Genomic DNA, 25,189 nt, shown 5'->3' with positions numbered 1-25,189 from the left:
ATCTTCAACAAATGACAGATTACCCAATAGAAACAACAAAAACCCATTTTACCAATTACTTATTATCTCAACAAAACAAAATAAAAATAAAAAACCTTTCTTTCTCTCCCTGCTCTCTCTGGCTTCAGTCCAGTACAACTTGGTTTGTTCCAAGAAGAGAGAGCCATAGATTCAAAGACATGGAAGAGGCGAGTGCAAGTGGGAATCACAACTATAGTGGATCATCAATAACCACTATATCTCAGGACCATCTCTTAACTATTCTCTTCCTCCTTCCCATAGATGCAATTCTGTCTCTATCCATGACCTGCAAGAGATTCAGAGCTCTCACTTCCTCTGATACTCTCTGGAAATATTTGTGCAGGAGAGACTTGGGTTCTACATGTGTTGATGCACTCAATTCTTATTATCATCATCATCATCAGTTCCCATGGATGAGGCTCTACAAGCAAGTCTCTCAGATGGATTCTGTTTGTTGCCATAGATTGTCTAACCCACATGGTGATTCGGATTTTCCCAGCGCCAGAGCCTCTCACTCTCTCAACTTTGTCTCTGGCTGTCTCATCTTGTTTGGTGGTGGCTGTGAAGGAGGTTAGTTTCTCTTTCCATCTTCTTTTCTTTGTTACACATACATGGCTTCTGGTTTCCAACATGCGGTTATTATTAATATTAAATATCATCTTATGTGTTTTTGTTTGTCCCCTAATTTTGAGAAAGATAAGTCCTTTCCCCATAACAAAGGGAAATTGAACAAAAAAAATATTCAATAAGTTTGGAATAGCATGGCAGTATTATGCTTGCTACATTTAAGCAGCATACTTACTAGGTGTTCCACTATTTTGGCTCTGGTAATCGTTTAGGTGATTGAGGTTCTATTTAAGAATGAAGTGAATTCATGATTAGTTTTATGTCAAGTTTGATTACCTCAGTATTTTATCATTTGAGAGATTTAAGTGTATTTTGAGCTTTCTTTATTACATGTCATTAGAATAACTAACATACTTGTGATTCTTAAGCATGTCAACTTGCCTAGGAGACTTCAATTTAAGCTTTAGCTTACAATATGAAATATTTGCTTATTGGACCATAGTTACTTGTAGAGCATCTCGTTGTTATGAACTGTATGTTTTAGTTTCTCCTTCTGTTTCTCTTGTCCATTTTTAAAAAACTCTATGCTTAAACCCAATTTCTGCCATCCATGGTACAAGACCCTTTAATGAAGCATTCTGACATGAATGCTGGTTTTTTTCATTTATACAAAGTTTCTATTTCTCTTGACTAACTTGTCACCTTTCTAACATCTAGTTCCGTGCTTTGTTTTATAAATTTTTGTTTAGGACGACACCTCGATGACACGTGGGTAGCATACATTGGCAATGATTTCCGGAGAATGTTGAAATGGCAGACAGTTCATTCAGGCATTCCAAGTGGGAGATTTGGGCATACATGTGTTGAAATGGGTGATTTCCTTGTTCTCTTTGGAGGAATCAATGACCATGGGAACCGTCAAAATGATACATGGGTGGGGCAAGTTACATACAATGAAAACAATGATATTAAATTTTTGTGGAAAATGCTTGATGTGGGGGCTGTTGCCCCAACCCCTAGGGGGGCTCATGCTGCTTGTAGTATTGATGACAAGAGAATGGTAGTCCATGGGGGAATTGGTCTTCATGGCCTCCGTTTGGGGGACACATGGGTCTTAGAGTTGTCAGATAGTCCCTGCTTTGGTACATGGCATGAGATTGTGACTCATCCATCACCTCCACCACGTTCAGGACACACATTAACTTGCATTGGGAGAGGCAGGACAATTTTATTTGGAGGTAGAGGCTTAGGCTATGAGGTACTTGGTGATGTATGGTTATTGGATACATGCCAAGTTGATCTGAGATGGGTTCAAATACTCTATGATTTACAAAACATACCAAATGGGGTTTCCCTTCCTAGAGTTGGTCACACAGCTACAATGGTTTTGGGAGGTAGGTTGCTAATTTATGGAGGAGAAGACTCATGTAGAAGAAGGAAAGATGATTTTTGGGTATTAGATATTAATGCTGTCCCATACAGTAGTAGTAGTATGCAGCCAACCACAGTTAACTCCAAGAAAGTGTTGACAAGAATGTGGAAACGGTGGAAGTCAAATGGATATGAACCAAGATCTCGATCCTTTCATCGTGCTTGTGCAGACCATTCTGGACGTTATCTGTATGTGTTTGGTGGAATGGTGGATGATCTTCTTCAGTCTGCAGAGCCTTTTGGACTCAGGTTTGATGGGGAGCTCTTTCTTGTGGAGCTTGTGCTTCAGCTCTAAAGGACTCTAAGGAGGCAATGGATTCCATGTGCTCTTTATTGAGACCATTTTGTGCTGTATCTTATAATTACTTCCCATTATCTAGTGCCATTTGCTGCTGTTATTGTATTTGCTATTGTAAATAGCAGCTCTACTGGTCAGCCAATGTCAATATCTTCTATGAACTGCTACTACATAATTAGAAAGTGATGATGTGAAGATTACAAGTACTTATGGCACATTTTCATGAAGTTGTGGTTTGTTCATTTGCCATTTTGAAATTTTTATTGTGACATAGGGCTCCCAATTAATGCATCAGGACAACTCATTATTTTGGGTAAAATTTTCAGGGTAAATTTTTTTTACATTATCATATAATACATTGACACTTTATTTAAAGAATTTGATTATAATAATAATTACATAAAATGTCAAACTCATTCAATGATGTATCAATACAATACTGAATATGCTTAACATAAAAGAATTATGATTTATTAAAGTTAAAATTCTTAAGAATTATTATGCATTTAACTTTTTTATTTATGAGAAAATCTTTTGAATATCAAAATTTAAAGTATTAATGTTCTAGTTTTAAGAATAATCATTCATCTTAGTCCCTTAAGTAACATCATCTTAATTTGCAATATCATAGTCATCATAATTTGCATAGACTGCAAAATTAAAAAATTAAATTAATGTCGTTTTCTATAATTAAAAGAATAAATTAATATAACTTTTCATTATTGCAACCTATAATTTTTATTTTAGATTCATAAAACAAAGTGGAAGTTTATAATAAATTATAATCTGATTATTGGGGTGAAATGCCACAATATTTATATTTTTTTTTTTTTTGACACAGCACAACAATAATAAGCCTATAAGAACCACAATTAACATAAACGAAGCTCAACTGTTAATTTTAACTTGAATGGAAGGTCGCCTGCAAACCAAATTCATAAGGGGAAAGTACAAAAGGCGATTGGTAAAAATTTCGGAAAAGGTAGGTGATAACTATCAACGTGTAATTGAATTACAGTCATTCTCAGTGAATTACAACAATGAATATTTTAGTGACAAAGAATGAGTAAAATTTTGGCCTCTTCACCTCTGCTGCAATTTTGGAGGAATAAGAGGCTACTAAAAGATTACACAGCAATTGCTCACACATTCAACTTTAATTTTGTTCTCCACATATCTCCATTGACCTTTTTTGGGGATGGATCATCAGGTCCCTTGTCTCGCTGTCCTGAAGTGAAGTACAACCATCCATTCCAAAATCCAACTAAAGTAGTTTTCACCCGGTATGGTAATTTTCCAATCACTGACCACTTCTGCAAAATTGATAACGAAAATAACCAATCAGTAACAACATAGTATGATGCTACTACTTGCAATTAGATTACAATGTTATTGCCTTCATCAGCAGACTACCGACTTGACATGGTTACAGGTATGTCAGCATTGAATTAAAGCACAGTGAGCATTGGAGGTACAGCTTCAAATAAATAGCATAAACTGGTAGACGACAGCAGATTGGGAAATAACTTCAATGCAGAAAGAGATAGATTGCTTCGTCGTCTGTTTAGGATTTGCTCAACTATTCTCTTTGGTTGGCAAATCATTCGAGTTTTCAGTTTTTGTTTTTCTTTATTCCTTGTTTCAATTACATATTGACAGTAAAAAAGGTGCAGAAAGACGTATAACTAACCATAAGCTATGACGTTAGTTATTTGTTAAAAGGATTAAATAGAAAAAGTGCTTTGAAAAACTAGACATTAAGAAGGACTCATGCAAAAGAAAATTCATCATTTTTTGCACCAAATGTGTGAAATGGTACAGAGGAAGCTTGACATTCCACTGACTGTGACAATAAAAAGGCACCTGAGAACCTAATGGTAGTAACATGCATTCAGTGGAATCATAAACTTCAAAGCCCATTTCTCGTTCAAATATAAGGCTAGGTTTAAATAAATAAAAACAAGAATGCTGAATCATCTTATCATATTTTAGGATCTTCCACCTGCAATTCATAATCTTAACACTTGGGAAACTCACCTGGTTGAAAAGAACATTATTTTGGAAATTAAGAAATGGTAAAACAGGAGTTTAATTGAATACCAAATTACGAAAACTTCATGGCAGTGGAAGAGAGCCAGAAGATTTTTTTTGTCAAATCCCAATTTCTAGGCTCAAGTGAGTGGACGGTTAACACGAGGAAATTACTTAAATGGGGTATTTATTTGCATCCTTACATATAAATGAGTAGCATGCATATGAGAATATAAATACACATATATGACTGAATATGAACAAAATGCAGCAATGTAGACAAATTTCGTAAGTGCTTTGTAAAAGAGAAGTCAGTACCAAAGTATTTAAGTTAAACTGGACTACTTCTCCATTTAAAACCATCTTCTTGGTTACAGGGTGCTTCTCTGTTGTGCCTCCAACAATGACAATGGAGTTGTTAACAAGCGCCCAAGCAAATTCAATATGTGAGTTCGGTTTTGGCATTGGAGGTAGCACTTTCCACTTCATCTCATCATCCAGCATGTAAACATCAGCATAGACCACCTAACATGGCAGTAAACAATGAATTGCAGAGTGTGCCAAACTATGGGACAGAATCTTGAAAGAATGCAATTTAGCATCAATAAAAACTCCAAGGAGATCAAAATCATATGCATTATCTATTCAATTTAGAAAGAAGGGCAAAGGGAAAATCCCGGAGTGCAAGGCTCCCCGATTTTGTAAGGATAGGGATGAGGATCTATTATATGCAGACTTACCTTTGCATTTTAGCAAAGAGGTTGTTTCTCATCGTTGAACCCGTGACCTTCCGGTCACAAAGGAGCAACTTTACCGTTGCTCCAAAGCTCACCCTCAAGGAGAATGATGCCTGGGTTGACCACAATATGACCAAATAAGACAAGAATAATAACAATTTTATTCACAGCTTACCTCCAGCCTGCGTGAGCACTTAAAAATAGGTGACCCAGGTTTGGCCATAAAGTCACCTTCTTGACCACCAATGACATAAAGACGATCATCAACCACAACACAAGCCCTAAAAGAAGATATTAATAAGTAAAAAATTACAGGTGACATATACATGATGGCATTGACATAAGAAATCACATATCAATAAACCTACAGGATAAGTCTATTGGACTCAAATGGCATATCTGCTAATTTTAATGTCTAAGTTTTATACCCTAATCTCTTCAAAAACTGTATCAAGTTTCATTCTTCAGTGCTACACAGTTCACTACACTTTGCAGCATTCAAGTTAGATGAATTATAAGGGAGAAGAGAACAAAGTGAAAAATGGTAACGCAAGTAAAGACAAGAAAACAAAATAATCTTCCATGTGGCCACGCTCAAACAATCATAAAGGAGACTGAATTAGGAGTGTAAAATCTGATGGAGAAGTTAAAATGGTTGGAGGATAAAAAAGGAAGGAATGAAGTTTTTTTAAATTCAAAGGCCTCCTGAGAGACCAAAATGGTTCAAACCACGAAGATTTGGCTTTTCCTAGAAACATAAAATATATAAATAATGTATTTCAAAAAAATCATATATATAACCATAGTAGTAAAACACACTGGTTTGAGGAAAAAAAAATAAAAAATACTATCATCTATAAATTCCAATTAACAGTCATTATATCTATACAGTCAGTCCACGAACCTATGAGGTCCTCCACGGGGAATTGGTATCTCACTTCTCCAATCCTTTTCTAATGCTTTTCCATCCTTTACAGCAAGACTCCAGTGTTCTAATCCAGGGGTATGTCGATTCTCCTTACTCCCACCCATCACATGCAGTCTACCCCTCCAAAGTTGAGTTGCTGGTGCATATCTGAATATAATATTGTCAAAACCTTCCACCCAAAACCATGATACAAGGAAGAAAAATCACACACATTACTTGCTTAGAGTAAAAAAAAAAGTCAGAATAAAGAAACCGAAATACAATTGGATAGGATAATATTATTAAAATTAGTTCTATTCAGCTTTCAATGCAGTAAATAAACATAATTGTTATTTTACATAACAAACTTATTAATATAAGTGTAAATATGCTATACTTTTACATAAAAAATCAACTACCCGTGAAACAGCAACTAGCGTGGGTAGGGGTGAGGGAAATCCTACATAGCCTTACCATTACCTTTTTTGTAAAGAGGATATTTCCTGAATTTGAACTTGTGACCTTTCGATCACAAGAGCAGTAGTTTTGCCACTGCTCCGCGCCTTGTAATTATAATTATATTATTATAAATAATAACAATAACACAAAAGCCTATTTTTTTCACTTAACTACGCATGTTATATATGTACAAACCCCACTTATCTATCTTCTTGCCTTTCTTTACCAATCTTTTGATGTGCTACAGTTTAAATGCCTTTACTTCTTCCAAACTTCAACTCTCCTATTCCGCTAGTTGAAGATAATTTTGATGAACAGAGATGAGATTAACCTTTCAAACTCCTCTGCATATCCTGGTTCTCTAGCACCTTCTGTCTGTGATGAAAACTTCTACATCAGCCGACAACCAAGAAAGAAGGTGGGAAGAAGTGTGTTTGACCAGATCTTCCCCCTTCCCTTTGAATCTGTTGTTTATATTCCATATTGAAAATTTCAGTGTTCATCGTTCTCTTCTATTTATCGCAATTTTTTCAACAGGAATGAAGTTGAAGCAAGCGACTTAAATTATCATTATTCATAAAAAAAAAAAAAAATGTAAAAGATAGCCTAGTAACTAACTAACCAAGGCAGCCTGTTATTATAAAGCTCCCATGATGCGCAGGATCCAGTAAAGGGCTGGACCCAATATGATTGCCAATAACACTATGTAAAAGATGCCTAGAAATTAACTAATGAGTGTCAATAACAATAGTGTACTGCCAGTATGATATTTAAGAGTTCTCGATGACTACCATATAAAATGCTTGATAGAGCATCTTCACTACCCCATGAAGCAACATAAAGAACTATTTATCCGGATATTATATTTCAGAGTATGTTAATTTCAAAGGAAGATTAAAGGAAATTTTTTTTTGAGAGTGCTAATTCCAGACATACCTAGGGACTGGCAAAGGAGGGAGATCCTTCCATTGCTTTGTTTCAGTGTCAAGAACAAATGTACGAGCTGTGGGACCTCTACACTGCGGGCCATACTGTCCTGTGACTACATAAATGTATCTTCCATCCGTTACCATTCCTAAATGCGAATGTGCCATTTCTTTTGGCATGTCAAATCTTTCTCCCCAAGTATTATCAGTAAAATTATATATATCAACATGTGAATGTACCTGCAATTTCATAGAAAAAAAATTTCATAGAAAAACATAAACTAATGGCGACTATAAGAAGCTGAAGAATAAATGCTAAATTAACTAATTGAGTTCAAACTCAACTAAAAAAGGTAAACCCTAAGAGTAAGAGAGGGAAAAGAATGTTACAAAATCAATGGTGCCGTAACCAGCAAAAACAAAAAGAAGATTTCGAATCTGAATAGCAGCTCCATCAAGACGAGGAACAGGTGCAGCTGCCATCTTTTGCCACGTCAGTTCTCGGCCAGGCAAATCGGCATAAGCCGCCGATAGGATTCTTCCCGAAACACCATCAGCATCCTTATCCTTCTTCTTGTTGGGAACAATAATGGTGGAAGAAGAAGAAGAAGTCCTCCAAACAGAAGATGAAGAAGAAGAAGAAGCCCAGAGAAAATCGGCAACAAGAGCAAAACCTAAAAGACCAACGCAGATCACAACCAGCTTCGCCGAACCAACTTTCACCGACGCGCGAACCATGTCATCCACATTCAATCGCTTCAGATTTCGTAACAACACTCAACTTTTTTTTTTTTCTAAACTTGTTCAATTCAATCACTCCTCCAGTTTTTCTTACTGTCATGTACATGTAATTCGTCTACGCGTATCCATGGTTAGTATTTATATAGGGTTATATTTATCTACTTTTACGTAAGATAACTACATTTCCTACACACAAAAGCTAGATGGATCCCATTTCTTTTTTTTTCTCTCTCCTCTTACCTATGGGTTCCACTTACAATCTTGTTTCTACAACATGATAAGCATTTTCCTAAAAATTATTTCCCTTTATATTAATATCATTATCAATCGCTAAAAAATATTTGACATCTAATTGATCTATTAGTACTTTTAAAAACTAAAAATAAGTGAGAAATCCGTATATTTACAAAAATTAATTATTTGTTTTTTACAATTGGATGAGTAGTGCCAAACCTAATCTTATTACCTTTCTCTCCAATTTTATGTAAATAAATAATAATAATTTTAAATTTTTGAATAACTAATAAATAATTATACTTTTTATTAAATAGTTGAATTCATTTAGCATCGATACATACTTCACATATTAATAAAAAAAAAAATCCTCGCAAATTTTACACAATCTTATTAAACAAATAAAACCTCTAGTATCAAGCTATGAAACACAGACACTTCAAAATTAAATCCTGACGTGTCTTGTGACACTCTGACGCTCGTTGCAAAGACTCAAAAAAAGTTCAAAAGTTACATTGTTTTGCATTTTGAGTTTCAACTATTAGATTCGTTAAATTACGATTATATTTTTATTGAGTTTAATATAAATATTTGAGATATATTATCTTTCTTTGCAAAATTTACGGGTATTATATGTTTAGCTTTATTTTTTTGTTAAATTATTGAATACTAAATATAATATATACTATATAAATTAAAAATATTATATAATATCAAAACGTATCGTAACGTATCCAAATTTAACATTTTTTAAAATTATCATTTCAAAATGTCATGTGGTATCATATCTGTATCAGGTATCAATGTATCAACGTGGGTGTAACGTAGGTACCAAGTACCAACATTTCTGTTTCATAATTGGCAGCTTTAAGGTGTCACTTGACTCGTGCATATCATATAAATGATATAATACATGGACTAGTCTTCTTTTTAAGCTGAATTACGTACTTAGATGTTTTTTCTTCTTCAAAATATCACCCCTATACACGCAATTTTAAATTATTACCCCTTCACATTTTAATATTATAACAATTAAGAGAAAAGTGTTTGTTATTTTAAATGACATAAAGTTATGTTATTTTAAGAAAGATACATACACAGAAAATTTAAATTTTAAATTAAAAAAAACCACTCACTTTCTCTCTCTCATGGTTTCCATTTTTCTGTGTTTATCTCTCTCTTAAAATGAGATAACTTATGTCATTTTAAATGATAAACACCAAACCTAACAATTAAATATATTTAATACTTTTAAAATAAAGTTATCGCTATCCTCAATTTATCGCCAACCATTAATTGATGTATGACTTACCATTGTCATCCATCATTCGTTAGCCATTGTCGTTAGAGGTGTAAATAAGTTAGGCTAACCTATAAAAATTTACGGTCTAGTTTATATTAGGTCAGGTTTGACTTATTACAAATAATTAAATAAAATAAATCTAGGCTTTTAAAAAAATCTATTTAGAAAGCAAGTTTTAAGTTTTTTTTTTTTACATGTCAGACCTATAAGCCGTTGGCCTATATTATATTATCTATTTTAAATAAAATAAATTATTTTAATAATTTTGAATAATAAAGTAATATTATTTTAGTTATTTTTTAATTACTAAATGTTTAATAGGCTTAAATAGGTTAACAGGCCTAGACCAAAGTTTCTATTTTTTAAATATAAGTCAGACCAAACTTGTAATTTTGGGCCTACACAGACTAACAGATCAGGTCAGACCTAAGACTTTTTACACAAACTTATTTAAGCCAAAACCTAAGTCATAACTGTCGCTATTGTGTAGTTTTCTTCCACCCTTGATTTCCAAACAAATGATCGGGGTATGAAACAAATCTCTTATAGGATGTATCTTCATATATTTTTAAAATTGTAAGGTTTTTTAAATTAATAGTGTAAAAAATCAATGCGTTAAAATAACATTTTATTACTCTTTCCGATCATGACACTCTTATTTTGCAAGAATGTTATGAAACCGACTCAGTCATTGATTTGATGATGGTGTTGAGTCAATGGATCACGGATTGAATCGGCTAAATTATATATATATATATATATATATATATATATATATATATATATATATAGGCGTAGCCACATGTAAGCCAGCAGATGCCTAGGCAATTGGCAACTACTTGTTTTTTTTAATTTATTATATAATTAATTAAGGTAAAAATTATAATTTGACATCACCTAAATAAAAAATTAAATACTCAATATAAAGTAACAACAAATCATCTAAATGCAAACAAATAATAAGGAACATGTATAATATGTTTATTTTAGTATTTTACCTTTTTTTTTATGTTTAATCACATTCCTAGAAATCTCATTTTCTTATCATATTTTTAATAATCGTAATTCTCCTATAAAAATATATATATTCTCCTCTGCCAAAGTCTCAAACGCTTTCAAAACTCGCCCCAATTCAAGTAATTCTATTTGAAGACAAATTACTATGACAGGCTTTGTAGTTGATGGAACGGGTTGTGGGTTTTAAAATAACTAATGCAGTCAACTCTAACACAGTGGATTACACAACAACTTGGTTGCAATAATGCAGGGAAGCTAACTATGATAATTTTGTGATTTGATTAAGTGAAGATGGAGAGAAGAGGGTTAACCCCAACATGTTAAGGTGTTTTCCATCGTTGACTACTCTATTTTGATAAAATATTTTTTTGTTTTATATTATTTTGGAAATTTTTTATTTTTCTATTACATATTGGGTCAATCAACCGGCTAATTGATCATTTTATCCTTGTTTAAAAATAAATTTATCATTTTGCCCCTCTGTCAAAATTATATATCAATATATCCTTCTCAAATTATATTATTAATTTTCCCTTTTTAACTAACTCGAGTAAATTAGTTTTACCGAGAACTAAAATTTGGTTAAATATCGGTCAAATAAGAACAAGTTAGTATATGATTTGAAAAGAAAGTTAAATTAATATATAACTTGATAAGAGAGACAAAATCATAAAAATAAAATACAAACAAAAAGATCAATTAACCTCAATCCGCATGTTCATGAACGAAAAATTTGAAAACACCATAAAACATGTATTGTATTTAGCATGTTAACATAATCACAGTATGCTCATACATGTAAGAATTTTGGTTGTATCAAACAATACCAAAGTTTACAATCCCTAAAGAACACCAAACCAAGCATCACTATACAATGATTTAAAGGGAGAAAAAAACACACACAACTTTACCATCTTAATCTATAAAAATATGTCAATAAAATGTTCCACCACCACTAATAATAGAGGGGAAAAGAATACTACTATCTAAGAATGCCAATTAAATGATGCTACAATTGACATTCTGTTAAACTGGTATCACATCATTCTTGAATGTGTCCTCACATCTTAATACTAGACCCTCAAGGCTAGCTGGAAAGATACATTTGGTCCATTGGCAACCCGTTGTGATTGGCTCTGGCGGAGGAACAATCATAAGCACATTCTCATTCCTCTGAACAACCCCCATTACACTTACTGTGCTTCCTTCTTTAATATACCTGAAAAAAAATATTAAGTTTCACCAAGTTATATATTCTCTCTTAAATCAAGACTTGCCATCAGATATATATATATATATATATATATATATATATATATATATATATATATGTAGAAATCTTGAAGAGAATGCCCCTGATGATAACACTTAACCTAAAAACCCAAAATAAACTATGTAGCAAAATAAAATCAACATGTTAAAAACTTTCAACAGCTCATGTATACAAATTTAATTCAAATTTCTCTAGCAGGAATAACCCCAAAGTCAAAGCTGACAATCAATGCACCCATCCACTTATTATATGCAAAAAAGATAAAAAAAAAAAAAAAAAAAAAGGGAAACATAGAAGAGAACTTTTACCCTTCTTCCATCCGCATGATGCGGTCATCACTTGAAAGATTTCTCTCTCCCAACCACCGGAGGAACTCTGGTGACAACTCTTCTTTGGTTGGATTTACATTAATGAGAACTGAGTCATCAACATAAGGAGTCACCCTTGCTCCATGCCCAGTCTTAACCAATGCCCTTAAGCCAGATTGGAAATCCGAGATGTAAAAGTCAACCACACGCCTCTGTCACATGACATATATTCCAGTAAATCTAGTGAAAAATTAATGTTCTCAATATAAATACCAGTCTCTACATGCAGACTCCCTATCGGGCCCCAGGCTTTTCCTAGGGCCGACTTCAATGATGGGTCCACCCTTAAACTATCCTCCCCTAATACACAAGGCTCCCCGACTGGTGAGGGTAAGGGTGAGGATCGATTGTACGTAGCTTTACCTTTGCATTTTTGCAAAAAAGCGGTTTCCAAGACTTGAACTTGTGACATTTCGGTCACAAGGAGCAACCTTACCGCTGCTCCAAGGCTCGCCCTTTCTAAAAAATAACAATACCCTGAATGCAGACTCGTGTATGTAGACATAGCTAGTTCAGTAATCAATATATAATAATAAAAAAAATGGTTCGAACAGCCAATCAAGAGAATACAAATGTTAGGGAAAGATAAATAATAGCATAAACACGTCAATTTAACCTAGAAGGCCATGAAAAAGCTTGACAGGAAACGTGCAAGTTCTCAATACATTATGACTGGCTTCAGGGTGCGCAATTGAATTCAACCCTTGCTCGGCAAACAAAATCTAGTTCTAGTTAAGTCCTAAAGCTATTGAAAAATTCACTAAGGGGGAAAACATCATCATATTAAAAAATCAATGTCTTCCCTTCCCCAAAGCATGATAGCACCATTAATTCAAAGCAATAATTTAAACTTGAAATTTGATCAGAAGAAATATGCCTTCCACTGCCATGCCCCTGGGGGCCTGAATACTTGAATAGAAGTAAAATTGTATACAAGACATTAGAGTGAAGTATTAAATTTCCATCATAACTAACCCGGAAAATTTTTTAATAACTTACTTCCAGCAATCTAAGGCCCCAAGTGAATCGGCGTTGTGTAGGATTGGCAGGTTTTGAGTCCCATCCTCGATACTCAGATAAACTTGTTGCCGTATATACACATCTAGGGATTTTCTGGAAAGATGACTCGAGAGGCACATTACCGCAGGTAACAACCTTCACATATCACAGCCAAACATATTTGATTACTGTCATTTAAGCTTGTCTTGTAGTTATAGAAAAGATGTGTACAAGGAAAACCAATCAAATGCAAGCCTCTCACCGGCATAGTTAAATGTTCTATGGGGAAAATATTACTCTGGGAAGCACTGATATCAAAATAAGACATGGGTAAAAAATAATTGTGATACTGATACAGCAAATGGATATAGCATGCAAACAAGGAATATGAAATGGAATGCTCACATCTAAGTATCATCCAAAGCTCATTCAGTGAATATTACATTATTTCAAACAGCTGAAAAGACGTACTTAAAGGCTTTCCATCCATGATAAAAGTTTCCTCTTATTTTCATTTTTTTTACGATGATGCCATGTCTTTAAAAAGATAATAAATATAAAATTTCAGTATTAAATATAGTTACATTCATATAAACCATACAGAAATTGTATATTTGTAGAAGTACCTGGTAGTGGAACGTATCCTAGCTGGTACCAGTTTACGTACCTAATACTGGTAAGGCTATTTATTAGGAATATCATGTTCCCTCGCTTAACAATTATAGAATTTCTTATAACTAACAAATAATATGGTTCACAGTCAAACCACTTGTAGGTTTTCAATCCTTCTTCCATGTTAAGTAAAAATGACATCCTTGAAAACTTCCGGTAAATTATAAGACAAGCCCAAAATAACTCTACAGTAGGTGAATATTAATTTATAATAAAAAGCAAAATCAAACTGATGCAAAGACGGGTGAATAAGTAAAACATTTGAAATTGGGATAGTATGATATAGAGAATATAACCCCAAGAAGAGAAGATGAACTTCCCAAGAATAGCCAATAAGTTAGTCAAGAGAAGCAAAACATACCCCGGAGACCTTCACAAATTGCCCATTTTTTGCACTTCTAAGCTCAGAGTCAGGATAGTGAGCAATGAAGCCCATAATAGCTCTTCTTCCCCAATAAATATTCCAAGTGCACGATGCAACGACTATGCCAAAGAGAACTACAATCACAATAAGGAGGATGGCATTGTGCACTGCTCCAAGAATAAAACCACCGGCAATGAAACCCATCACAAAAAGCAGAATAAAAGACCATAATATCGCCTTTGGAAAATTCCTTCTGAAGGAATACTCATCATCTTGACTAAGAACAGTCACAGCTTGATTAAGAACAGCAGCAGAACCTTGCAGCTTCATTGAACCCATCGCTTCTAAAGGACCAGACACTTTCCTAGGAGCCCCAGAAGAGTTTAACGGTCCAGATGATATGGGCCCAGACGTAATGAGACCAGTTGTAGGAAGAACAGGAGTAAGATTTCCAGAATTTTGACGCCCGATTGGTGTTACTCCACCAGACTGAGGACCAGAAGACTTTTTCACCGGTTCCCCATGCTTATTCAGTGGTCCAGAATTTGATTTCTTCATTGAAGTTGAACCAGACATGGGGCCTGAAGTAGTATAGCCAGCCCGTGCAGCAGCATTAGGCTGGATTGGTCCGGAATGTGAACCAGCTCCTCCAAAAGATCCTGTCCGTGAAGGAGCACCTGTTATTGGTCCAGATTTCCTAGACTTAGAGCCATCAACAGGAATAACAAACATTTTTCCCAATTCTCCTGACTTTTTTATGTCTCCACCAGTATATGGCACAGCTGTTGAACTCATGGTTGGAGTCCTTTCTTTGGGCTGCTCTGGCCGCCCTGATACATAAAGGCCATTGCTAAGCTGATGAGATGGGATTCTAGAGCTCATCTATACCTTCTATGGAAGAACTCTCGAGTAATCACACGATAGTAATACCAGAAGTTGGTGCTGGACAATTCAAACAGTCAAAGTGATCCTGAAAGTTTCAAAAATAAAATCCCCAAAGGAATTAGAATTATTGTTCAACCAAAGTTGTTTGCAAAAGCTTCCACGTTGCCTAATGCAAAGGTAACAGAAAAGGTCGATAACTATTGAATAAAACAAAACTCACAAATAGATATGTGAGCAACATTCAGTTTTAGAAGAAAAAAAAAATTAGCACTTTAAATTCTCACTTGACATAAACCTCATGTGGATTGTCAATCAAAGCCTTGAGAACAAAACAAGTGATGTCTAAAATTAACACACCCAAGGGAAAACATAATATTCCAGATGTCGTATTGGCAACAAAAATACGAAACAAACCATTTCCCATCGAGAAGCAAGTGAATCTTGTGCATGTTGCTAATTGAATAACAAGAAATAAAATAATTAAGAAGAACCAGAGTATATGATAGTCAACTTCTTAGCATCCTTCAATGCATGCACATAACCCAAATGAAGATAAAGAGCATATCAACTCCCAAACACCGTTACCAGACAATCAACGTATCAATAGAATGAAGGAACACCCAAAGAATATACATATACATTCGTTCTTAAATAATTATAAACCTATATAAGAGGGCATGTCTAAAAATCATGATGCAAAATTTTCATCTCCTCGCCTCCATGCATCCTCCAACACAAAGTACACTGATTTTTAAGTGAATGAATGAAGGAACGCTAATACTAAAATTTTATATACAGAAAAAATTCCTGAAGTGGAAGTGCACAAAAAGGCAAGGCAATGACTAAGTTGGAATTGTTGTGCCTTCTATTTTCCCAAATAAATCCTATAGACCTATACTAGGAGAAAAGACCTACACTATGTCAGCATCCACAAGAGTTAACATGACAACCACATGATTAGACAAAATCAAGCCCCCATTTTTTCAAACCTGTGCCAACTGTAAACCAGGAAACAAATTATTCCAAATTAAAACGGAGGAAGTAAACGGAAAAGATCCGAGGTCATACATAATTTCAAGTTGGCATTTAATTTCAAATATATCATTATAGGAAAAGAGAAGCTTCCTCGTCTATTTTAGCCACCAATCAAGCATAAAACTAGCATCCAATAAAATAAAATTTATAGAAAAAGGAAACTTTTACGGGAAACTTGTGATTTTGGGAGGAAAAAAAAAAAAAAAAAAACTCACAAGCAGCACCAATGTCAAACACATTGCCCTGGAAAAGTCAAATTTTGCAGCCAATGGTGAGGAGAGAAGGAAGACCCACATCACCATTTGAACGGTAAGGGGAAGTAAAGGGAAAACGATCTAGAGAATGAAGTAGTGATCTCAATGATGGGGTGTAAGCAATGTGTCTAATATACAAAGTTGAACATTATTCTGAACTTCTGGGGCATTTTCTCAACAAACAAAATCAGAATCCAAAACCTTATGTCTTCTATCTTGTATATGTGGAAAGATTTCATGAAGAAGCGTTGAAAGAAATAGAGGAGTACTAGAAAACAAGGAAACAAAAACACCGAAATTCCCATTTGGTAGAAAAAGAAGGTAAACAAGAAGGATCTAAGGAAGAAAAAGAAAGGAAGAATGGAAATAGGTAGAGAGAGAGTGAGTGAGAAGGGAGAAAAGAAAAGGGCATAGCATACATACCTGAAATCATAACGGGTAACCATCAAACAACAGTTCAAAACACAGCTCTCAGTGAAGTGTGTTTTTACAGAGACAAAATTGGTCACTCTTTCTGCGAATCCAAGGTTGTAGTGTGTGAGTCTGAGGTTGAGAACTGAGAAGAGAGCAGCAACAAAATTAGTGGGTTGTCTGGTTTTGCAAAGTGAAGAAAAATTTCTGATAAAAATAGTAAAGGAAGAAATATATATATATTTTGAGAAATGTTATACTTACCGCTTTTTTTTTACAATCTCTTACAATTATATTTTAACACCGTTGATTTTCATCAATCAATGATTATGATAATCATTAATTGATGAAAATCAATAATTGTAAGAGATTGTAAAAAAAAATTGTAAGTATTAATTTTTTAAAAATAACTTCTTATTTTACAATAAAATCTTAATTATTGATTTTCATTAATTTGATTATTATATTTTATTAAGAATTAAGAATTAATTAATAGATATATTCCAACCAATTATATATGTCAAATTAACAAAAATCAATTATTAAAATTTATTTATAAAATGTTATAAGTGAAAGAGGTTTTAAATATAACTTTCTTACTTTTAAATCATAATAATAATACAGACGCATCGATGTATGTGATTAGACGCAAAATGCAATATTAAAAAAAAAACCCGAATGTACGCGCGGGCACGAGGCATGTTATACTTACAATTTTTTTTTACAATCATATTTTAACACCGTTGATTTTCATCAATCAATGGTTATGATTTTTACAAATTAAACTCATTAATTCACAATAAATGATAATCATTAATTGATGAAAATCAATAGTTATAAGAGAATGTAAAAAAAAAATTGTAAGTATTAATTTTTTAAAAATAACTTCTTATTTTACAATAAAATCTTAATTATTGATTTTCATTAATTTGATTATTATATTTTATTAAGAATTAAGAATTAATTAATAGATAGAATCCAACCAATTATATATGTCAAATTAACAAAAATCAATTATTAAAATTTATTTATAAAATGTTATAAGTGAAAGAGGTTTTCAATATAACTTTCTTACTTTTAAATCAGAATAATAATACAGACGCATCGATGTATGTGATTAGACGCAAAATGCAATATTAGAAAAAAAAAACCGAATGCACGCGCGGGCACGGGGCATGGGCCCCATCTTTTCTTCGTAACACCTAAACTTTCTCACTCAAATCTCATCACGGACTCCAAATCTCCAATCTCATATTTTGTTCCTTTTACCTTAATAAATCTAAAATTAAAACCTATGATATTCAAATCAACTCACTACAAAATATTTTTCATTGCATGACTTTTGGTATTCGAAAACTACTTTTGAATCTTGACTAACGAGAATCAATTTACAGTATCTAAATTTTTATTTTACAGAAATTAAATTTGAGATACTATTTAAAAGAAAGGTTCGTTTTTTCTGCAGTTACTGCACATAAGTTATCTGCAGTAAGCCCAATACGACGTTATTTTGTGGCGGAAATCATGATTTTTGTATAATTTTAATTTATTTCAGGGTTATAATAGTCTTTATATTTATAATCTTTTAAGATTTCAATACCAAAACAACGTCATTTTAAGAATAAATACAGATAATTTATCTGCATTAACTGCAGAAACATTTTTCCCTTAAAAGAAATCTGAAATTTATTTTTGCTGCAAATAAGAATACATATTTCTATTCGTGAGTTTGTTATGTGATTGGTACTGATTTTCAGTTTCTAATATTAGAGTGTGATGATGGTATCAAATATTTTATAAAAACTTTGACAGGTTAACTTTTATTGCTAAATGTACCTCTAATAGTGAATAAACAAAAAAAAATGCTCAAATTATCCATTTAACGTAAATTAGTTTTTGAGCTAGGCTCTTTTTGCAATATTGAGACATAACAGTTTTCCTAATTTATATTATTTAATAGAGATTTTAAACCCTAAAGTCACATAAGGTAAAATTTGAATTTTCTTTTATTTTCTTTTTTGTCATGATGAAAAAAATAATAGACAAGTCGCTCTCACAGATGTCAGCTTGGATTTAATATTATGTTTCCTGATTTGATTGAAATTAATGAGGATTTGATTTGTATGTTTTTGAACCACTACCTCCATGATTACTGATTGTAAATATAAGATGAATAGAATGGGCAATAAGTTATAAATCCTAGTTGATACTTTAGTACTTTGCATTTCATGCAATGTTCATGTGATTTTATCGTAGTGTTATAGCCTTTATGACAAAAAAAATTTAGAGTCTGATCCTTATTATCTATTTTTTTTAATAAATATTTTGAACTTTCTTAATACAGATAAACATGCTGTGCATTGTTTACTTTTCTTGTATGAGGACATTGTGTTGTAAATATAAGATATAAAACCCTTCGTATGCTTTAACCCAGTGATTTAAACTTTCAGTAAAGTTAGTTTGCGACATGAAATAAGAGCTACTAAGATTTATTCATTATGAGAATATTATATAAATAGAGTGGGTTCCTCAATCCATTCACATTATTTTTACACAAAATTTTTTTGACTCTCATGTGAAACACGTGCAATTTTATCATTTAATTTACAATCATTTGACTTTAATGTCAAGATACGTGCAATTAGATTGAAAGTTCTTACCTACGTGCAACCAAATTGGGAGTTCATGCTCAAATGAGTATTTTATATAGAACTGACAAGGAATTGCATTAATTTATTTATGGTCTCTTTGATCTTTTGGAATAATTCAATAAAATTAATAAATATTTTAGGATTATCTAATGACCATATATAAAACCTATTTAACTTTTACATGGTTGATCAATCGTATCTACTCTTATTTTTATTTATTTTTTGATCAATATCAAACAATGCATTTCGTTCAATGATAACGTTGAACCATTTTTCTAGTTTGAGAATCTCCTCCTCTCTTTTACTTTACCCTTGAAGTGTAACTGGGACTAACTTATTATATTTTTATGTTCCAATTGAACATTTTCCCTTTTTTTTTAAATTATTCTTAAAAAATTATTAATCATAGTCTCCATGACAAAAAGATTTAGAGTTTGATCCTTTTTATCTATTTTTTTAATAAATATTTTGGAGTTTCTTAATACAGGTAAACATGTTGTGCATTGTTTACCCTTCTTGTATGAAAAAATTGTATTATAATATAATCGATCTAACAGTAAGATTGATTGGTAATCACTTGGTAGTAACATAACTTGGTTGTCACAATATCCTTCCCCATAAAAAATTTATAAATATAATATTCCCTATATATAAAATCATTCATCTGCTTTAATCCAATAACTTAAACTTTTAGTAAAATTGCTTTATGACATGATATGAGAGCTGCTTCCTGCTAAGATTTATTCATTATGAGAATATTATATAAATAGAATGAGTTGAAAAATTCCTCAATCCATTCACATTATTTTTACACAAAGAAATTTGACTTTCATGTGAAACGCGTGCAACTTTATCATTTAACTTACGATCATTTGACTTTAATGCGAGATACGTGCAATCAAATTGGAAGTTCCTACTTACGTGCAACCAAATTGGGGGTTCATGTCCAAATGAGTATTTTATATAGAACCGACAAAGAATTGCATTAATTTATTTATGGTCTTTTTGATCTTTTGGAATAACTATATAAAATTAATAAATATTTTAGGATTCTCTAATGACCATATGTAAGAGTTCACTTTTACATGGTTGATCATTCATGGTATAGGTATCTACCTTTTGTTTTTTTGTTTTTTGTTTTGGATCAATATCAACAATTTACTTCATTCAATGATAAACCTATCATCCAACCATTTTTCTAGTTTGAGAATATCCCCCACTCCTTTTACTTTACCCTTGAAGTGTAACTAGGACCAATTTAATTATATTTTTATGTTCCGATTGAACATTTTCCTTTTTTTTAAAAAATTATTCTAAAAAAATTATTATTTTACCAAACATATACGAATTCAATCAGCTTATAATAACAATAAATCTTTTTCAGTCAATCCTTTGATGTCTATTATTCGAGGATCAAAAGGATTTTCAATCAAGTTCAAATTATGTAATTATAATTTTGTTTTTCTTTAATTAATGTCTTATATGTTAAAATTGGAAAGAAATAAGATGAAATATCATATAATTTCTCTTGCAACCAATTACAAGAAAGAATAAATTTCATTCTATATCAAAAACTCTTATATATGTTTTGGTCCAATTTATTTAATGATACAATGACTTATTTGTCTCATCAAAATTAAGTCTAACTTATATTCTCATCGTTGGGGATTGTTATTAGAGGTGGCAAAGTGGACGCCCCGCCCCAAGCCTTCCAGTTATGCCCATTAACATGTTTTTAAGATAGTTTAGGTGGGCCTAATTGTTATTACAAAGCAACATACATACAATAATCTGTGTGGACAAACAGGCATGTATTGTCTTGTCTCCTAAGAATAGGAGACATTTTGAAGTCATATGGTGGAAGGAAACGAAATTCTGACTTTATTAACTAAATCACTCTTACAAGCTGGTACCTAAATTAATCTTAACTATGTCTACATAACTCTTAGAAGCTGGTAATATAGTGGAGACATGAGAGTGCAAGCTTTATACAATTTTTAACTCTTTCAGCCATTGGGTATGTAGAGGGCATGGGTCCGGCTTGCCTTGTGCTGTAGCCTTCTCAGAGAGAGAATAAAACCAACCATTCCTCCATTTGAACTGCAAATATAACCAAGATACAGATAAGAACTTATATCAGTTATCTTGTGAATTGAATATTGGGAAAAGTTCAAAAATTCCCATATAATTTTTTTACTTTTTTACCACTTATCCCCCTAAGTTTTTTTTTTTTTTTTTTTTTTATCACTTACCTCCTCTATAATTTATTTTTTTCATCCAAGTTCATCTTTAACACTATTAAAAATTGAATTAACTTGCCTATTTTACCCCCATTTTGCCTACATAAAAAGTTGCTAATATGACATAAAGATCTTGGCTACCAGAAGTCCAGCACCAAACAACCTTTGTATCTATCACATACCCCAGTTTCTTAACACTCATTGCTTGTGATGGTAAATCGTGCTTATTATTGTTATACAAATATCTTGATTACCTTCCTCAAATAATCAATTTCTTAAGGAGAATAAACAATATTAAGCATGATGTACCATTAAAGAAGAGAGTGGATATGGATAATTTAGCAGCCAAGTTTTTTATGATAGATTAGTGCTTTTGATGTAGATAAAATAGGAATAAAATGAACAAGTTAGTTCAAATTTTAATGGTGTTAAAGGTGGACTTGAATGGAAAAAATCATAGGAGAGGTAAGTGATAAGAAAAAACCATAGAAAGATAAGTGATAAAAGAGTAAACGGGGATTTTTTAAACTTTTCCCTTGAATATTCATTCCATTAATTGTATCTTTTACCTCCTTAACTGCTGTGGGAAAGTGGGCAACAGCTCGAGAATATGCACATAAGCGGTCTTCCGTGGCTTCTTCAAATGCTAACCCCTTTTCAGTTGCTGCAGCTGATGCTAGTTCTGCTATAAGGCTAGACAACTGAAAGCATAAACATCAGTAAGTTCTGATTGCGTTTTTGTGCTCAATACATCATTAATATTAGCTCAAAATGTTTGTCCCAAAATCTCTGTGTGTCTACTTCATCTTTTAATTTTTTTCTGCCCAATTTCACAATACAGACATAGTTCATCTGCAAATTTGTAGCTCTTGGATTTCATACAAGGCACAAAATCGAGTTCAATATCAGGTCATCCATGTTGGACACAAGCTCTTCAACTCCACGATCAACCCCTCAAACAAACTACAACCAACAAATAAATAGATTGAAGTTTGAACACATTACATGTTAACTTGATTTTACCCCAAAAATCAGAGCGATATACCTACTCATTTGTAACCCAACTTGTACATAGGAATTGATATAGGACACTGAGTACAGACCTCTTAAAGATCTAGCACTGCCAAAATGATATAGGGCACTGATTTCCCCATTCGGAGAAAAGAATAAATTTATATATATAGATGAGACGTATCAATTAATAACGCAAGAGATGTGAGGAGTTAATCTTAACAATTCAAGTGAATGGTCAAGATTGGTTTCATTTAAAGCTAATATTGACCATCCATGTACGATTGAATGGTCCAGAACTCCAGAATATCTATTTTCATCTCTCATGCCATCACTTGATACGCTTTACATATATAAAATATATATATATGACACTGATTACAATGACTAACCATCCAATTAACTACACAATTTTAATCTACGCATGTACATGCAACAAAACTGTCTTCCAACCAAGCAGATGTTGTTTGACAGAATAAGCAGATTAACTTTAAGAAAATGCCAATTGCAAAGCTTACTTCAGAGCGGAATTCCTTTTCCACGACACCTACAGAAACATTTCCATTACGTGCTCCAACAAGCATGACTGAACAAATCCATATGAGCTTCTCCAACATCTGTTTTTGAAACGCTTCCTTGTCGAGAACCTGGCTTTAGAGACATATATCAGAGTGTGATATGTTATCAGATGGGCAAATATTTGCATTTCACATTCTACAAGGGAAATACTATAATTTCAAGGAAACAATACATGAGAATTGAAACAGTTAAATCTCCAAAAAAAAAAAAAAAACTTTGCAAGATATCATGAATACCTTGCAAGAGAGGCCTCCAGCATTTAATCTTGCAGATACAGCAGAAGCCCACTTGCCATATGCAGCGGTCAATCCTTCAGGATTGGTATCAGTTTTACCATCAACAGGGGTTTCTCCAAGTTTTGACACAGCAAAATATGCCAACACTTGGTCTGCATCATTCAAACCTTTACTCTGAAGCCATGGCTCCAGCATTCCATTCTGGAAAAAGACCAAATCTGCTACACGATCAATAACTCATTAAAATCGTTGGAATTACACATGAATCCCACATCAATCAATCCATTTAAAACAAAGGACTCACCTTTCCATCTAGAAGGAGGAGTAGAATGAAGCACAGATTCAAGATCATCGTTTCTGGTGCAGACATAGATGGGGCCCTCAAAGTCGAGAGGCACGGACTCACCTCGCCTAACGAGGAGGTCTTGTCCAGTGCCCATGTCTTGCAAAGCCTTGCCAACCCTTCCACCGCCGACAATGACAGCTGGAGCTACCTTAGTGGTGACGGTGGAGGCCATGGCGGAGACTTGGAATCTAAAGGTTGTGGGCACCGTGAGAGCGAAGCTAGAAAGGGAGAAGGAGAGTGCAGTAGCCATCACTATTCACTAGAAAGTGGCAACAAGAACACAACCTCAACATTGTTCGGTTTTTTTTATTGCTGTTTTTGTTTTGAGTTTGTGGAAGTGATGTTGTGTTTGTCAATATTCCAAGTCACGGTTTATCATCGAAGTTCCTATCCTCCACAACTTCTTCATGCGTACACGACTTGTCGTTCCTACTCACTGTCATTTTTTATTTTTTTTATTTGAGAACTTTTTTTTATTATCTCTTATAGTTATATTAAAATTAAATTAATGATTATAGAATAATACATGAGAATTTTTAATTTAATTTTTATCTAATAATAATAAAAAATAATAATAATAAAATAATTGTAAGAAGTTATTAGAAAAAATTTAATTAACCCTTTTTATGTTTATTTTTATTATATGCCACTGGCGAGGTCTATCTTCCACAACTTTTAATTATGGACACGACTTGTCGTTTGTGTTGATCGTGGTTTGATTCCTGTTTGTAAAATTTTTGACAAACTCAAAAAAATGAAATAATTTATAATTTATTTATGAGTAAATATCTTTTTTGTCCCTAACAAAACACTTTAGTCTTTTACAAAAGAAAAATTACTCTCGAGGTCTATAAGAAATTTAAAATGGACCCATTTAGTTGAAATTGTGATCCTTCACAAATTTAAAAAAAGTTCACGTTAGTCCCTCAAAAGGACTAAAATAGATCTACTTTAAATTTTCTATAGACTAAACAACTAATTTTTTATTTTTTTTGTAAATAATTAAAATAGGGACCCTATTTTTTGTCAAGTATCTAAAAAGATATTTACTGTTTATTTATTTTTCGCTTGCGCCAACGGTGCTTATCTCACTTACGAATTCCCTTCCCCTCCTTCCATATCCCTTCGTCTTCATCTTATCTTAGCTGCCCCATCTCTCTTTCTTTCTTTCTTTTTAATTTTTGGTAAACGTC

The 25,189-nt window shown here is 32.9% G+C and overlaps 4 protein-coding genes across 4 annotated transcripts; 1 reads left to right on the top strand and 3 right to left on the bottom strand.

The window, feature by feature from the left end:
* The first annotated feature begins 53 nt into the window (after nucleotides 1-53).
* On the top strand, nucleotides 54-2,565 carry LOC133298990 (F-box/kelch-repeat protein At1g51550). The gene is made up of 2 exons (XM_061498375.1): nucleotides 54-591; nucleotides 1,338-2,565. The coding sequence occupies exons 1-2, from the start codon at nucleotides 180-182 to the stop codon at nucleotides 2,312-2,314; spliced, it is 1,389 nt and encodes a 462-aa protein (XP_061354359.1). The 5' UTR covers nucleotides 54-179; the 3' UTR covers nucleotides 2,315-2,565.
* Nucleotides 2,566-3,245: 680 nt separating this feature from the next.
* LOC133298998 (kelch repeat-containing protein At3g27220) lies at nucleotides 3,246-8,207 on the bottom strand. The gene is made up of 6 exons (XM_061498386.1): nucleotides 7,768-8,207; nucleotides 7,388-7,617; nucleotides 5,990-6,160; nucleotides 5,261-5,366; nucleotides 4,667-4,873; nucleotides 3,246-3,630 (listed from the first exon to the last, which is right to left on the bottom strand). The coding sequence occupies exons 1-6, from the start codon at nucleotides 8,113-8,115 to the stop codon at nucleotides 3,460-3,462; spliced, it is 1,233 nt and encodes a 410-aa protein (XP_061354370.1). The 5' UTR covers nucleotides 8,116-8,207; the 3' UTR covers nucleotides 3,246-3,459.
* Nucleotides 8,208-11,485: 3,278 nt separating this feature from the next.
* Nucleotides 11,486-17,097, bottom strand: LOC133298994 (uncharacterized membrane protein At1g16860-like). The gene is made up of 5 exons (XM_061498381.1): nucleotides 16,946-17,097; nucleotides 14,346-15,318; nucleotides 13,313-13,468; nucleotides 12,254-12,465; nucleotides 11,486-11,891 (listed from the first exon to the last, which is right to left on the bottom strand). The coding sequence occupies exons 2-5, from the start codon at nucleotides 15,228-15,230 to the stop codon at nucleotides 11,699-11,701; spliced, it is 1,446 nt and encodes a 481-aa protein (XP_061354365.1). The 5' UTR covers nucleotides 15,231-15,318; nucleotides 16,946-17,097; the 3' UTR covers nucleotides 11,486-11,698.
* Nucleotides 17,098-21,319: 4,222 nt separating this feature from the next.
* LOC133298997 (uncharacterized) lies at nucleotides 21,320-24,325 on the bottom strand. Its single transcript, XM_061498385.1, has 5 exons — nucleotides 23,955-24,325; nucleotides 23,651-23,868; nucleotides 23,354-23,482; nucleotides 22,394-22,525; nucleotides 21,320-21,684 (listed from the first exon to the last, which is right to left on the bottom strand). Exons 1-5 carry the CDS (start codon nucleotides 24,244-24,246, stop codon nucleotides 21,571-21,573), a joined length of 885 nt encoding a protein of 294 aa, XP_061354369.1. The 5' UTR covers nucleotides 24,247-24,325; the 3' UTR covers nucleotides 21,320-21,570.
* Between the last annotated feature and the right edge of the window lie 864 nt (nucleotides 24,326-25,189).

This window comes from Gastrolobium bilobum, unplaced genomic scaffold (genome assembly GCF_033153095.1).
Source record: "Gastrolobium bilobum isolate Gb01-03AN ecotype WA unplaced genomic scaffold, APGP_CSIRO_Gbil_v1 utg37919, whole genome shotgun sequence".
NCBI lineage: Eukaryota > Viridiplantae > Streptophyta > Magnoliopsida > Fabales > Fabaceae > Gastrolobium > Gastrolobium bilobum.
Note: the sequence above shows the minus strand (reverse complement) of the source record. Positions and strands in the feature narration are given on the sequence as shown.